The following is a 12,217-nucleotide window of genomic DNA, read 5'->3' as shown; positions in this document are numbered from 1 at the left end:
AATGTCACTTCTTATCATTGTCTAAATTATTTCAATATGTGGAATTTCTTCTTGTTGTCCTCTAATGTCTGATACAAGTCCTAAATAGTAACTCAATTAATTAATTAATAACTGTCCAATCCTTTCATATCCTTGGAAATGATATTTTTTGATTAGCAATGTTTTCCAGTACAAGTTCAATACTATGAAGAAAAAGGAGGATAGTTTCAGGAGAACGATGTTATTCTCTCTGTTCCCTCTCATGCTGGATGCTGCTGATTTGTAGGTCATGTGTGAGTTTTAGAAATAAACCAAGAGAGTGAGAGAGCAAGGGACTTTTACCCTCTAGTGGTGAGCCTGGGGAAAGGACTGTCAAATGCATTAAGGGAAAAAATATGAATGTCCAATTATCCCTGCTCAGTTGTGCATAGAGGCAGTGACCCAGTTGGAAATCAGTTTTAGATTTCCAAATTTCATATTTTATTCACCAGCGAGTCTGACTTATGCTGTACAAGTATGTCAAAGTTTAGTTTTTTAGAGTACACAACCACCCGGTCCGATGTCACTCTTCCACCCGGCAACTCCTTCAGAATAAGAGGAGCAGACCGAATCAGATGACGTAGGATGACATAGGACATTTGACCTTCCTAAGAACAGCAGTATATAAAAAATCTCCAAAAGGCTTTTTAACATGCTTTTAAAATGTTCACAAACCATGACTTTCAGATATTCATGACCTCTCTGTGCAGTTGTTTGTACCATAATAAAACATGCACACTTGGATTCAACTCTTCATAATGCTGCATACGGTCTCGCTGACTGCGTATATATTTACAATATTTACATTTTAGTATGAATAATGAATCTTTATCAAATTCCTTACATGATGCTTGGTCCCACCATATATAGGTCACAAAGGTTAACTGGGAAGTGGACCACCTTAAGAAAACTCTCTCTCTCTCACACACACCTTTTATAAATTAATAGGGTAAATAATGTCAAATATGCCTATATTTACAGGCCAAAAGTCAAAGAACAATGGTATAATATACATAATTTAATGAATGCATATATTTTTACCATCTTTGAAATAAACTCTGACTAAAAAATGTAATTCAGTTATTTACTCTAAATGTAAGTGTGTTGATATCTATTCTACCAGTTATTTACTCTGTAAAATCTCAAATATATCTTGAAAATATGCAAATGCCCCGAATGTTGCCAAACTAACATTGTAACAGCTGTTGCATTTGGGTATTTTGTTGTATAATGACAGTCTTGTAGGTGCAGTATAACCACAGTAAACACACAATATGGAACACACTGCAGCAGCTACACATGCTGGACACCAAAGGGAAAATCTAGTTGGTTGAGATGCAGGTTTTCATTTCCAGTGTTAATTAGCATAAATTATTACATCTCAGTGTTATCCCTGACAGTCGCGCTTCAATAACAACGCTCAGTGCTTTTTAAAATGTTTACAGATAAACACAAACACATGCAAGCACACCAACACAATCACACTTTCACACACGCACACAATGACATATGTTTAGAAAAATTGTCAACGGACTCAATATTTCACAGTTTTGGCTGTCCACATTCCAACACAAAAACTGTGACAGTGGATTTGGGAAACACTGCCTCTGACTGAGCAGAAAAATAAATGTATTGAGCTGATTTCTCTTCTGCCCCCCCCCCCCCCCAAAAAAAACAAATAAACAGGGAAATCTCTCAGCCTGTGAGAAAGTGTGTGGGTGTTAAAGCAAAAAAAGTGGAAGAATGAATGATATAGATAGGGAGGGAATAGGGAATAGAAAGAGACAAAGAGAGGGGAGACAGGGAGGGAATATGTGTTATTTTAAATGAAGATGATACATGGGATAGTTTCCATTGCACCTGAGCAGGCTCTCTTGAGATGGGAGAGACTTAACATTTCAGAGTCTCATGATACACAGACACAGTGTGGCATATGCACACACACACACACATATATATATGCTCAAATGAAAGCTTCATTTGGCTCAGGAGAGACTGATATCAAGGTTTTCTCTTGAGGTGAAGAGAATGGATACAGAGTTCAGTCTTGAGCTGCACAATGATCAGGGGAACATTTACTGCCACACACTTATTGGTGGCTTAGGAAAATATGTGTGCGCATGTGTGTGTGTTTTTGTGTGTGTGTGTGTGTGATTTAATTTTTACAACTGCAAACTCATTTCATCGTGGGAGCTTTTCAGCGCATGCGTTTGGTGTTTATATTGGTATGAGTGTGTATGTGTGGGCAGCTCTACAGATTTAAAATTCATAGAAATCACCAAACCATTCTGTACCCATTTGCTTATTTATGCCGTCTATACATAAAACATGACTGACCCGCTCTTTGATTTCCTTCCATTTCCCACATTCAATCTAAATTCCAAACTAAAAATGTGACATCCACACAGATCTCCGCGTGCAAATAGAGATTTAAAACTATTATATTAACACAACAAACATGAGCGGACGTCCCCTGATTTCATCATGTGTATTTTGAGTTGATGCCTCAGTTGCAGTATTTGTCAATATAGTGTAGGCTACATTTTTTAAGAAGTCAACATGGTAAAAATAAGCTGCAAGTTTGTTTATATTATCTTATAAACTCGCAGCTTAATTGCAGAAGCCCCACATGCACCGAAACCCACTATTCCCTCCTCCACTTGACCTATGACCTCCCAGGCTGCCGGATTCACCTCCTCACGACCTGGATCCAGACACGCAGACACGCGGACGTTACCTCGTCTCTCTCGGCTGTGAGGGTCGCCTGTAGGTGAACTTGGACGGGTACGTACAATGTATTTGAAGTTTAAATAGTTGTTAACCTCGTGCAAACTCTCGACGTAGCTCAAACATGGAGACGTTGGTCACTGGAGCAGGAATGGCGTCGACAAAGTCCGCCATGTTTGGGCCTTATGGACCAGCGAGCTAACGTTGACGTTAGTTTCGTTGCTAACTGGGTGTTGCATTTAATGTCGTCCACCTTTACCGTTACATTGATAAAACTAACGTTACATAAGGTTACACTGATTAGTGGTAAGTTACAGGTTATTAGCCTACTGATATTAGGCAAGTTATAGGTTTCTCGATTAGGCTGGTTTAAACTTAACAGTGGCAGAAAGTTCTGAGAAAAACAGTAATATTAATGCTGATTATTATAAATCCAATGTCCCACCTAATGTCTAAATTGACTATTTATGAATGATACAAAACAGACAAAAGCAACACATCGTCATGATTGAGAAGCTGGACACAAAAAAAAAAAATAGACCCAGTGAAGCTTTTTTAATTGGGTCAAACACCCATAACTGTAAAATTGCAGAAACATAACTTCAGTCTGACATCCGTTTAATAAATAAAAATACACAAACAGGAAAAGCTCATTTTACCCAACCCAGTTATTTGTAATCAGTTTGGTCAAGTCCTAAAATTATCAAATTATGTGCCGATTATGTTTAAAAAGGATCTATTTCATATTTGTAAAGAACTGTTCATTTTAAGTTGCATGTTGTTCCTGTTGCAGCATGGAAATGCATCATGGAATTTATGTCTGTAAACAATGTTATATATGCTGAATATTTTAAGTATTCTTGTGATTGTGTTACAGTTGACCTTTTGACACAGTTTAAAGCTGTAACCTTCACATTGACTTAAAATATATTATTCTTTCTACAGGCTTTTTGAAAATCATGGCGGATCAGGAAGCATTGAAATCTCTTCCAGACTTGCATCTTCTCCGTCCCCGGGGTGCTACTGGACTGAGGTAACGAAATGGTTGGCAGGGTTGTATTGTGGTTATAGTAATACAAGGTAAAGTAAGCTTCATTTATTGCACATTTCCTACCCAGGGGGATGCACAATGTGTTTTCCATGACGATTAAGAAGAAAAATAAGAGGTGAAACAAGAAAAGACAAAAATAAAAAAAGAGAGAGTAATGCCTCTGAGAGGACTCATAGGTCATAGTCAACCAGATGTTGAATAAACAAAATAAATAAATAACAGCTCTCCCACATCAAAATGTCAAATTTTGTGGTTGTCACTGGCAAGCATGATGATAAATGCAGTGATGTTAATATTTTAGGCATGTAGCAACGTTCTGTTTATTATTGTTTTTATGTTTTATGTAAAGAAATGTATACAGTATATAAGATATTCAACTTTTTGTTAGTGTATCTCGTACCCTCCTGGTTTCCCAATGTTTTGGGGGCATTCCTTGATTTTTTTTTTTATTTCAATGGTGACATATTAAATGTTGTTTTTAAATATGACTGACACTTTTGCATCTGGCCTGATTTGACCCTGTTTCACTTCAGGGCTTTTTTTTCCTTCATGTTTAGGGTATTCACTCTATCTCAATAGAACCGGTTTTGTTTTGTTGTGTCTGCCTGTTACTACGGTTTCAGATGGGGCAGGTAAGGAGCCTGTTGGCGAGTGTGTCCATTCCAAATTGGGCCAACACACACTGTCAGTTCCTGTAGCTCCTTAATGAGAGTAACCATAGTTACAGGAGACAATCCAGTAGCTCATCTGGTTGTGACACATGTCAGATTCAGTCAGTTGGTTTAAATGCTCTGAACCTTTGGTCCCTTGGTCATCTTGTTTCTCTCTTCTTTTTTTCTTTCAACTATAAAATTGGAAACCAAAACTATCTTGAATTTCAGATCAAAATCTCCCCAAAGAGTTTTTTCAGCTGAAAATCCGAAACATAAAAGAAGCAGTGTGATCTCATTTGTGAGTCCAAAGGCTTTTCCTTCACTCTTCTACTTACTACTCACTACATGCAGGGAAGAGAACATGGTTTATGAGGCAACAGTGAGCCGTGTAACGATGCTTTGCTCTTGAGCCTCACCCTCCTTCCAACGCAGTCAGAATCTGTTCAGAACTGTAGCTGCTATTGATTGAAAATGTTTTTCGCAGCCTTATTTAATTTGAAATATTATCTATCTGTTTAGCTAGCATTGTGATATTTTGGGATGTGCACATTTCCAATCATTGAGACATTATGAAGGATTAGCTGCTTAATTTAATGTGAAATATTTTCTTCTTTTTTTTTACATTACCACCTTAGGAAGGATCTTCCAGCTTCCGGAGATCATGATCTTCTTCTTTCCGAAGGAGGTTGTGGACCCAGAATTGCGAGTGCTCTTATCCAAAAACAAAAAAAAACACTTGATTCTGGAGATGCCTGTTTTGGAGATGAGGTAGATAAATAGAAAGAGGCAATGGTAGGGTTCTCCATGTTTTTGGTGATGTAGCTTAGCATAGACCATATGTCAAATGTAATGGGTTATTGTCCAGGCTTTCATACAGTTATTTAATCCCAAAAGAAGAGATCATCAGCTGCCACACTCAGACTCCAGTTGTCAACTTCCTGGCGCGGGAAAACTTTTATATGAAACCTTTATGCAATTCGCTGCTGTCATGTGGAAGTTGTTCTTCACAGACAACCTGAAATGTTGTGGGAATACAGGACTTTAAGGTCCAGATTGGCCATGAAAGTCTCAACATCTGTGATAGTTAACAGCAGATCCCTTGCAATGCTTGATAGTTGAAATCAAACCATCTGCAGTCACTTGTTTATCTAAACTATGAACAACAGGAATACATTCTCAACATGAATCGCAGATGGTGCGTCTTGTCTGTGCGGACAACGTCTTGACAACTACAAGCTGGGGCAATAGAGAAGTTGGTTCATCATTGGTTAGAATCAGAATAATTTAGTTTTTTTCAGGATGAAGACTTTGATGATGACCACGGTGCCCTGTCTCCCCATGGCCTTTTGCCCGCTGCAAGCATACTCTCGGATGAAGAGCTTATCCTGGACCGGATCAAGGACCTCAAGAATCCAGACCAGACTGACGGTGCAGTAGTAGTCGTCCCATTGTGGGATGTCAGCATTTATAATCTAATCATAATCTGGCTCTCTGTTGCAGCTAACATCCAAGCTGTTGTCTCTGGTGTAGCCTCCAGGGCAGTAAAGAACTGCTCCTCCCTCAAAGCCACAGTAAAACTAACAAGCACCCTGTCCTCTGGACTATTCCTCTCGACCCAGTTGTGACTTGTTTTGGTCGAGGCTCTTCTTTGTCCTCAAGTCATTACACATCTTCCTACATAGACTGAAAATCATCTTTACAGACTTAGACACCTCATGCTCCCACTACAAAAAAAAGAGAGAAGCTTTTGTGGTCCAGTGGAGTCTAAAAGCACTTGTTGTGAGATGGTTTGGACAAGAGTTTATTTCAAAAAGATTTACAATTCCATCCCTTGTAACTAGAGTTTTAGTAAGTATGTCTGCTTCATTCATGATACTGAGCCAGACCCACTGCTACTTTTCCAGGGAAAAATAAAAGTTGTAGCATAAGGCAAAAATTACATGGAAAATAATAAAATTCTGTTATTGCATTTCTGATAGCATAACTTTACGTACTGAAGTATACAATATATTGTAGCCGTGCAAAGAAACAGCCCATAATACATCCCTTTTTTTTTTTTATCTGTACCACTTTAGCCTTAGCAATAGAAGTACCGTAAGTAAAAGGGAAACAACTCTTTTAGACTAAACAAAAAGGTCACACATTTAAGTTGAGTGCAGTTGCATCTTATTAACATGTCAAGGCGAGCAATACTTCTTATCACTTGCATCTAAAAGGGTTTTCACAACAACACTAACACGGTGATGTCCAAAATACATTATATCCCTTGATTATACATCGCTGTCTTTTGGTTTCATTTTTGTCTTCCAGTTTTGAGATCTGACTGGCACAAGAATCACATGGCAGCAATAAGTAGTGAGAAGTTTGACAGCCTCCTGAAGAAGTGTCCTGATTTCTATGGCTGCAAGAGCCACATGGCAGCATTTGTCTTGATAAGAGGTACGCACCTTAGGAATGTTAGTGTAATACTGTTTTTATTGTTATGTTAATATCTTTATTTTCCACTTTTTAAAATGCCTATGGTAGAGTACAAACATTACTGCTTTATGTAAGATTTGATTGGCTGTAAAATATAGTCTCCATCTACATAGAAGAATATGGAATGGTATTTTGTATAACTTAATTATATTTACAGTATTGTAGACGAGACATTTCTGTTCATGTTCATGTACTAACAGAACGTTGCTTCGTGCTCTGAATAGTGACATCACTGCATTTATCACCATGCTTGCCTGTGCCAACCACGATTTTGACATTTTAATGCCATTTTCTTTATTCAACGTCTGATCGACGATGACCTACGAGTCCTTTCGGAGTCGTTTCACTCTTGCTCGCTTCTTTTATATTCAATCGATGCTTTTAAAATATATTGTCAAACATGTGTCATCGCTTTTTCACCTTACCGTCAAATGCCCTTCACACATCTTTTTTTCAGAAGTGCTGGATACAGCAGGTGGTCCGTGTGAGCGTTACCAGGTGGTGGCTTTGGGAGCTGGCCGTTCATGCTGCAGGAAGTGGCTTTGCTACAATGGAACAATGGTCCATGACTGCCACGCCATCATCATCGCCAGACGGGCTCTCAAAAGGTACAAAACTGCTAATATGACTTTCAACAAGGGCCCCAGTTTACGAAGTATTAATAATAATATTAATAAAATGTATAGATATTGCTTTTTCTTCCTTAATATTCCGAATGAAGTCCTGGCGTTCCTTTCCCCCTCTTGTTCGAGCAGGCAGCCTGGATCACACTGTCTTGTGCCATTGATGGTGCATCTGGTGCATTGAACGTGCCGGTGTGAACATTGTATTTTCTGGCTTACGTTCAGGTATCTGTACAAACAGCTTCTGCTGTTCTTTGATGATGATCCAATGGCCAAGGAGAACTGTGTTTTTGAGAGTAGTGCAGACGGCCACCAGCTTCAGCTCAAACCCAAGACCAGTCTACATCTCTACACCAATCGGTGTCCTGAAGGAGCAGCAAATAACTTCTCCTTCAAGTACTGTTATTCCCCTCTTTGTGCTTTGTTGATGGCGACACGTTATCATTTTTAGCCTCTTAATAATTGCCCTGAAGATAAAAATACGTTCTGTCCTCTTTAGGGACCCTGTGAATAGTGCAACCGCTATGAAGCTGCGGTATCATGCCAAGGCCCTGCTGGTCCCTGTATGCAACCTTGACCCGAGTGTGTGGGGTGCCAAAGTCTGCTGCATGTCTGGTAGTGACAAATTGTGCCGCTGGACTGTCACTGGGTTGCAGGGTGCATTACTGAGCCACTTCATCCAGCCGCTTTACATCAGCAGCATGGTGCTAGGTAAAGAGCCCTAAAAGTGCTAAATTCTATCTCCACTAGTTCAACTAGTGGCTCGCAGCCAACAGTGTTTACCTGAGGGGGAACCAGAGGAAGGGGACTAAGGTTCCGCGATGAGGGGCACTCTCATATGCAGTAACATGCATTAAATAGCGTGCTAGGTCAGCCTCTTAATGCTCTGAATATCGTATAGAGAGAGCATACAAAGCAAATATTAGATATTTTAGGAAATGCTTATTTTATTATTTTGGCGAGAGTTATTTAAGAAGACTCTCGCACGCTACATGTGAAGTTACAGCCAGCAGCGTTCTGCTCTCAGCTAAGTAATTGTTCAGAAAGTACCTAATGAAACCTTTTGATATACCATGTGATATAACGGAGGTGTTGCTGAGCTTTGGACGCAGAGCCAGAGTGGCTGTGTTTCCAGTCTTTATGCAAAGCAAATTGGCTGCTGGCTGTAGCTTCATGTTTAGCATACAGACATGAAGGTAGAATCAATCTCTCCCTCTAACTCTTGACAGGAAAGGAAATGAGTATATTTTCCAAAATTCTATTTTAAAGTTAAATTTGTTTTTATTTGAAAACTTAACTCTAGGTGGAGGTTGCACTAAAGTTATCATAAGTTGGTATTTAAAATCCAGGTGTTGTATTTCCAATGCTGTCATACAGCACGTGAGATGTTTCTGAAGCTGTACTAGCTGAAATGGAAATGGACATCTTAAAGGATTCATTTATTTCACATGTTTGTAAATTACTGTGCACATATTGAGATGTAATTGTTGTTTATTGAGGAGGTCAGGAGCTCTTAAATGAGGAAGGGTCTGATATCGCCAACATGCGACTCGGGGATGGCTGGGAAGACGTTCTGCCGCCGTCCTACAGAAAACAAAACCTCATCTTTCTCTGCGGCGACTACGTGGGGCCTGTTGTGACCTCGCATGACGATCTCAGCGTCAACTGGTGCCTCGGAGACAGTGCTGTTGAAGTTCTGGACAGTGGCAAGGGCCTCGTCATTAATGGGTAGGATACAAACGCACATACAATAAATCCATCTCCAGCACTTTGTCTTTCTGCAAACTGCATGATGTTAAAATGTCACTAACTTGTCCCTGCCTTTTTATATGATGTCCTGTACGAGTCTAGTCCTGACTGGCTGCCTTAAAGTACATTCCTGCAGCCAGTTCCAGGGATGGAACTGCTGGCAGTGCTGATGCAGTGCGCTTGTTTGACAGCCTCATTGACGCCTGGGGCTCCTGCCATGTCTCGGTTTTGAAGCTGCAGACAACTGCTGATGTCCAGTAGCTAGAGTGTCACACAGACGTGGCTCTCACTGGAGGCTGTGTTGTCCTTGGGCAGAGATTACAGCCAGAAATAGATTTTTGCGATCTTGCTTTGCGCTCGCAGTGTTGCTCCATATTTTAGCTTCTGTCCTGCAGCCTGAACTATTAGTTTTATTGTGTTTTAAAGTGTCAGGGTGAGCTCCGCAGGATGTTTCACACAACCTATAAATAGGCAATGGAAAAAAAGGCTTCCTGAAAAAGAGGAGAATACATTTAAGGGCAAGAATACAGGACATAAAGAGAAATTGAAAGGAAGGGAAGAACGCCTACTGAAAAAAACATAGAAATTATAGTGTGAAAACCAACAGAGAAGCTTCTTCTGTCATTGACACTTTAATTTAGTGATGTAAAAGTAGCATGCCAATTAATCCAAGCTTCTTTTAGCTTTTCTTTTTCTTTCCTGAAGCAAGTAATTGCTTCTTAAAAGCCTTGACTTGCACCCAAATCTCTTGAATTCTACGTAGTAGAATACATTATGTGGAATGTAATGTTTAGGAGTGAGGAATATAAGGGGCTGTCGACATTGTAGTGGTCATGGAGCCCAAATGATTTGTCAGTCATTTGCTAATGATGGCTTCTATCGATGCTGTCATACTCAATATCACCCCAAATCTTCACATTGGGATCTCACTACTCATCTGCTCTTCAGAGATCCACTTCAGGGTTTCCCTCAGGAGTAGCATTAGTGGAAATTGCTCCCTGTGGGAAACCCTGCCTTCTCTCAGCCATACCACACTTTACATGTTTCCTGTAACAGCACAGAAGAATTGTCTTGCCAGCATATATATATATATATATATATATATTTTATTTTTTTTAATATATATTTCAGCCCAGCTAAACCCCTGAAGCGCAGACTGCATCCTTCAAAACAGTGTTGGAGGTGGATAATGTTAAGAGCAAGGCACTAAATGCAGAGCGTGAACACAGTTTAGATTTACAGTTTTTAGTCTTACAAGTGGATGCTTGAAGGGGCACCAGCCACCCCTCAGTGCTGCCAATTAACTAGCGAGCTTCTGCATGAATCATTGGGGAAGGAGTGTGTGTTACAAGTACTACAGCGCACGAAGGGCTTGACTTGCTTGTTGCATTGATAATAACCACAAGCTTTTTAGATGTATTTGTATTGTATATTGCAACTGGATACAACATATCGTCAAATCATCTCAAGTAAGATCGATGTAAATTAAACAACATGGGATGTAAATCATGCAGGATCCAAGAATCTCTAAAAACGGGCATTGTTATTTGTTATGTGGTTGGATGATATATAACAGTGTATGAAAGATGATTGATGCAAGTAAAGGGAAGCCTTCATTGGACTTTGTTATTTCCCAGCTCTCCATCTGTGAGTGGGCCTGGCTCCTCCAGCAGACTTTGCAAGAGAGCCCTCTACAGTTATTTCCTCCGAGTTGCACAGCTGGGTGGGCATAGCTATCTGCTGGAGCTTCCCACCTACCACAGCATCAAGGTGTGTGTGTGTGTGTGTGTGTCAGCTATGGTTACATCAACAACTTTGCATCATTGCAGTTATTAGACAACTGTGCTGCATGAAGTTGTAAATGGTTTGTTTTATAGGTGGAAGCCGTCGTCTACCAGACAGTCAAAGATCTGGTCAAGCAACGGTTCCTGAGCAACAATGAGGGTGCCTGGAACTCCAAAAATCTGGTGGACCGCTTTAGCGCTTGAATGTGCTGTCGGTAACATTACATGAAGAAGTTTAAGTTCCTCTTGAGACTTTGTTTCCTGCTGTTTGCTCTATACTTCATTTATAACCTTTTAACTGTAAGTTTTGTTTGGTTCATGTATAATGTTGCTCTTTTCAATTTGTGTAGGTGTTTGAGAAAAATAAACGAGACCCTACTGTTATGCACCACAGTGAAGTAGTCCGTTTGAATGGGTTGTGGGTGGAAAAACATGGCTTATAGGCTCACATTGGTCTCCCTGTCGAGTAGAATTGAGCTGCATTATCACCTATTATCACATTTGTAGCCAAGTTCATGTGCGATCCAATTAGTTCAACCAATCAGGAGCTGAATAACCATAATATATGGTTTAAAGTTGTCTTCCCTAATCTCTCTAGCTTTTATTGTTGTTTTTTTTAAGGTAATGAATCCTGTTCTCAAAATAAATTAATCAGGTTTAACTAGGGAAGTGTCCTCCCCATGCCATTGCTGCTGTAACATTTAAAAGTTAATAGAATTTAAGTAAAATGCAATAATAATGTATTTTATAGTCTCAAATGTTGTATATTTTTCCTGTATCTCTCTGATCATTTGACAGTACACAGTATTTTCTATGAATCATAAGCAGGGTTTTACACATTTTGCTTAAAGTGGCAGTTTTTTGTCTTTAACGTATCATGAGAAAGTACATATTGATTGCCCCGTGTGATCAAGATAGAAACATGACACCATCAGCATTTAGATTGGTTCCCTAGAAGCCGTCACTCTGCATTTGTGTCTGCCACCTGGTACGATCTCCAGAGAAAATGAAGGCTTGGTCTGGCGCACAGAGCCGCTGTCTGATTGTCTTTGTGACAGCAGCACCAACAATAAGACCACCTGGAACAGCTCGGCAGCGTCTATTAAAGTGTATTAACACTTTATTGTATACTAT

General features: G+C 39.7%; 1 protein-coding gene across 1 annotated transcript; it reads left to right on the top strand.

The window, feature by feature from the left end:
• The first annotated feature begins 4,419 nt into the window (after window positions 1–4,419).
• Window positions 4,420–11,287, top strand: adad2 (adenosine deaminase domain containing 2). The gene is made up of 9 exons (XM_034550518.1): window positions 4,420–4,428; window positions 5,748–5,877; window positions 6,760–6,888; window positions 7,385–7,535; window positions 7,776–7,946; window positions 8,050–8,261; window positions 9,050–9,278; window positions 10,937–11,069; window positions 11,177–11,287. The coding sequence occupies exons 1-9, from the start codon at window positions 4,420–4,422 to the stop codon at window positions 11,285–11,287; spliced, it is 1,275 nt and encodes a 424-aa protein (XP_034406409.1).
• The last annotated feature ends 930 nt before the right edge of the window (window positions 11,288–12,217 follow it).

This window comes from Cyclopterus lumpus, chromosome 14 (genome assembly GCF_009769545.1).
Source record: "Cyclopterus lumpus isolate fCycLum1 chromosome 14, fCycLum1.pri, whole genome shotgun sequence".
NCBI classification, from domain to species: Eukaryota; Metazoa; Chordata; class Actinopteri; order Perciformes; family Cyclopteridae; genus Cyclopterus; species Cyclopterus lumpus.
This window is presented reverse-complemented; position numbering and strand designations above follow the sequence as displayed.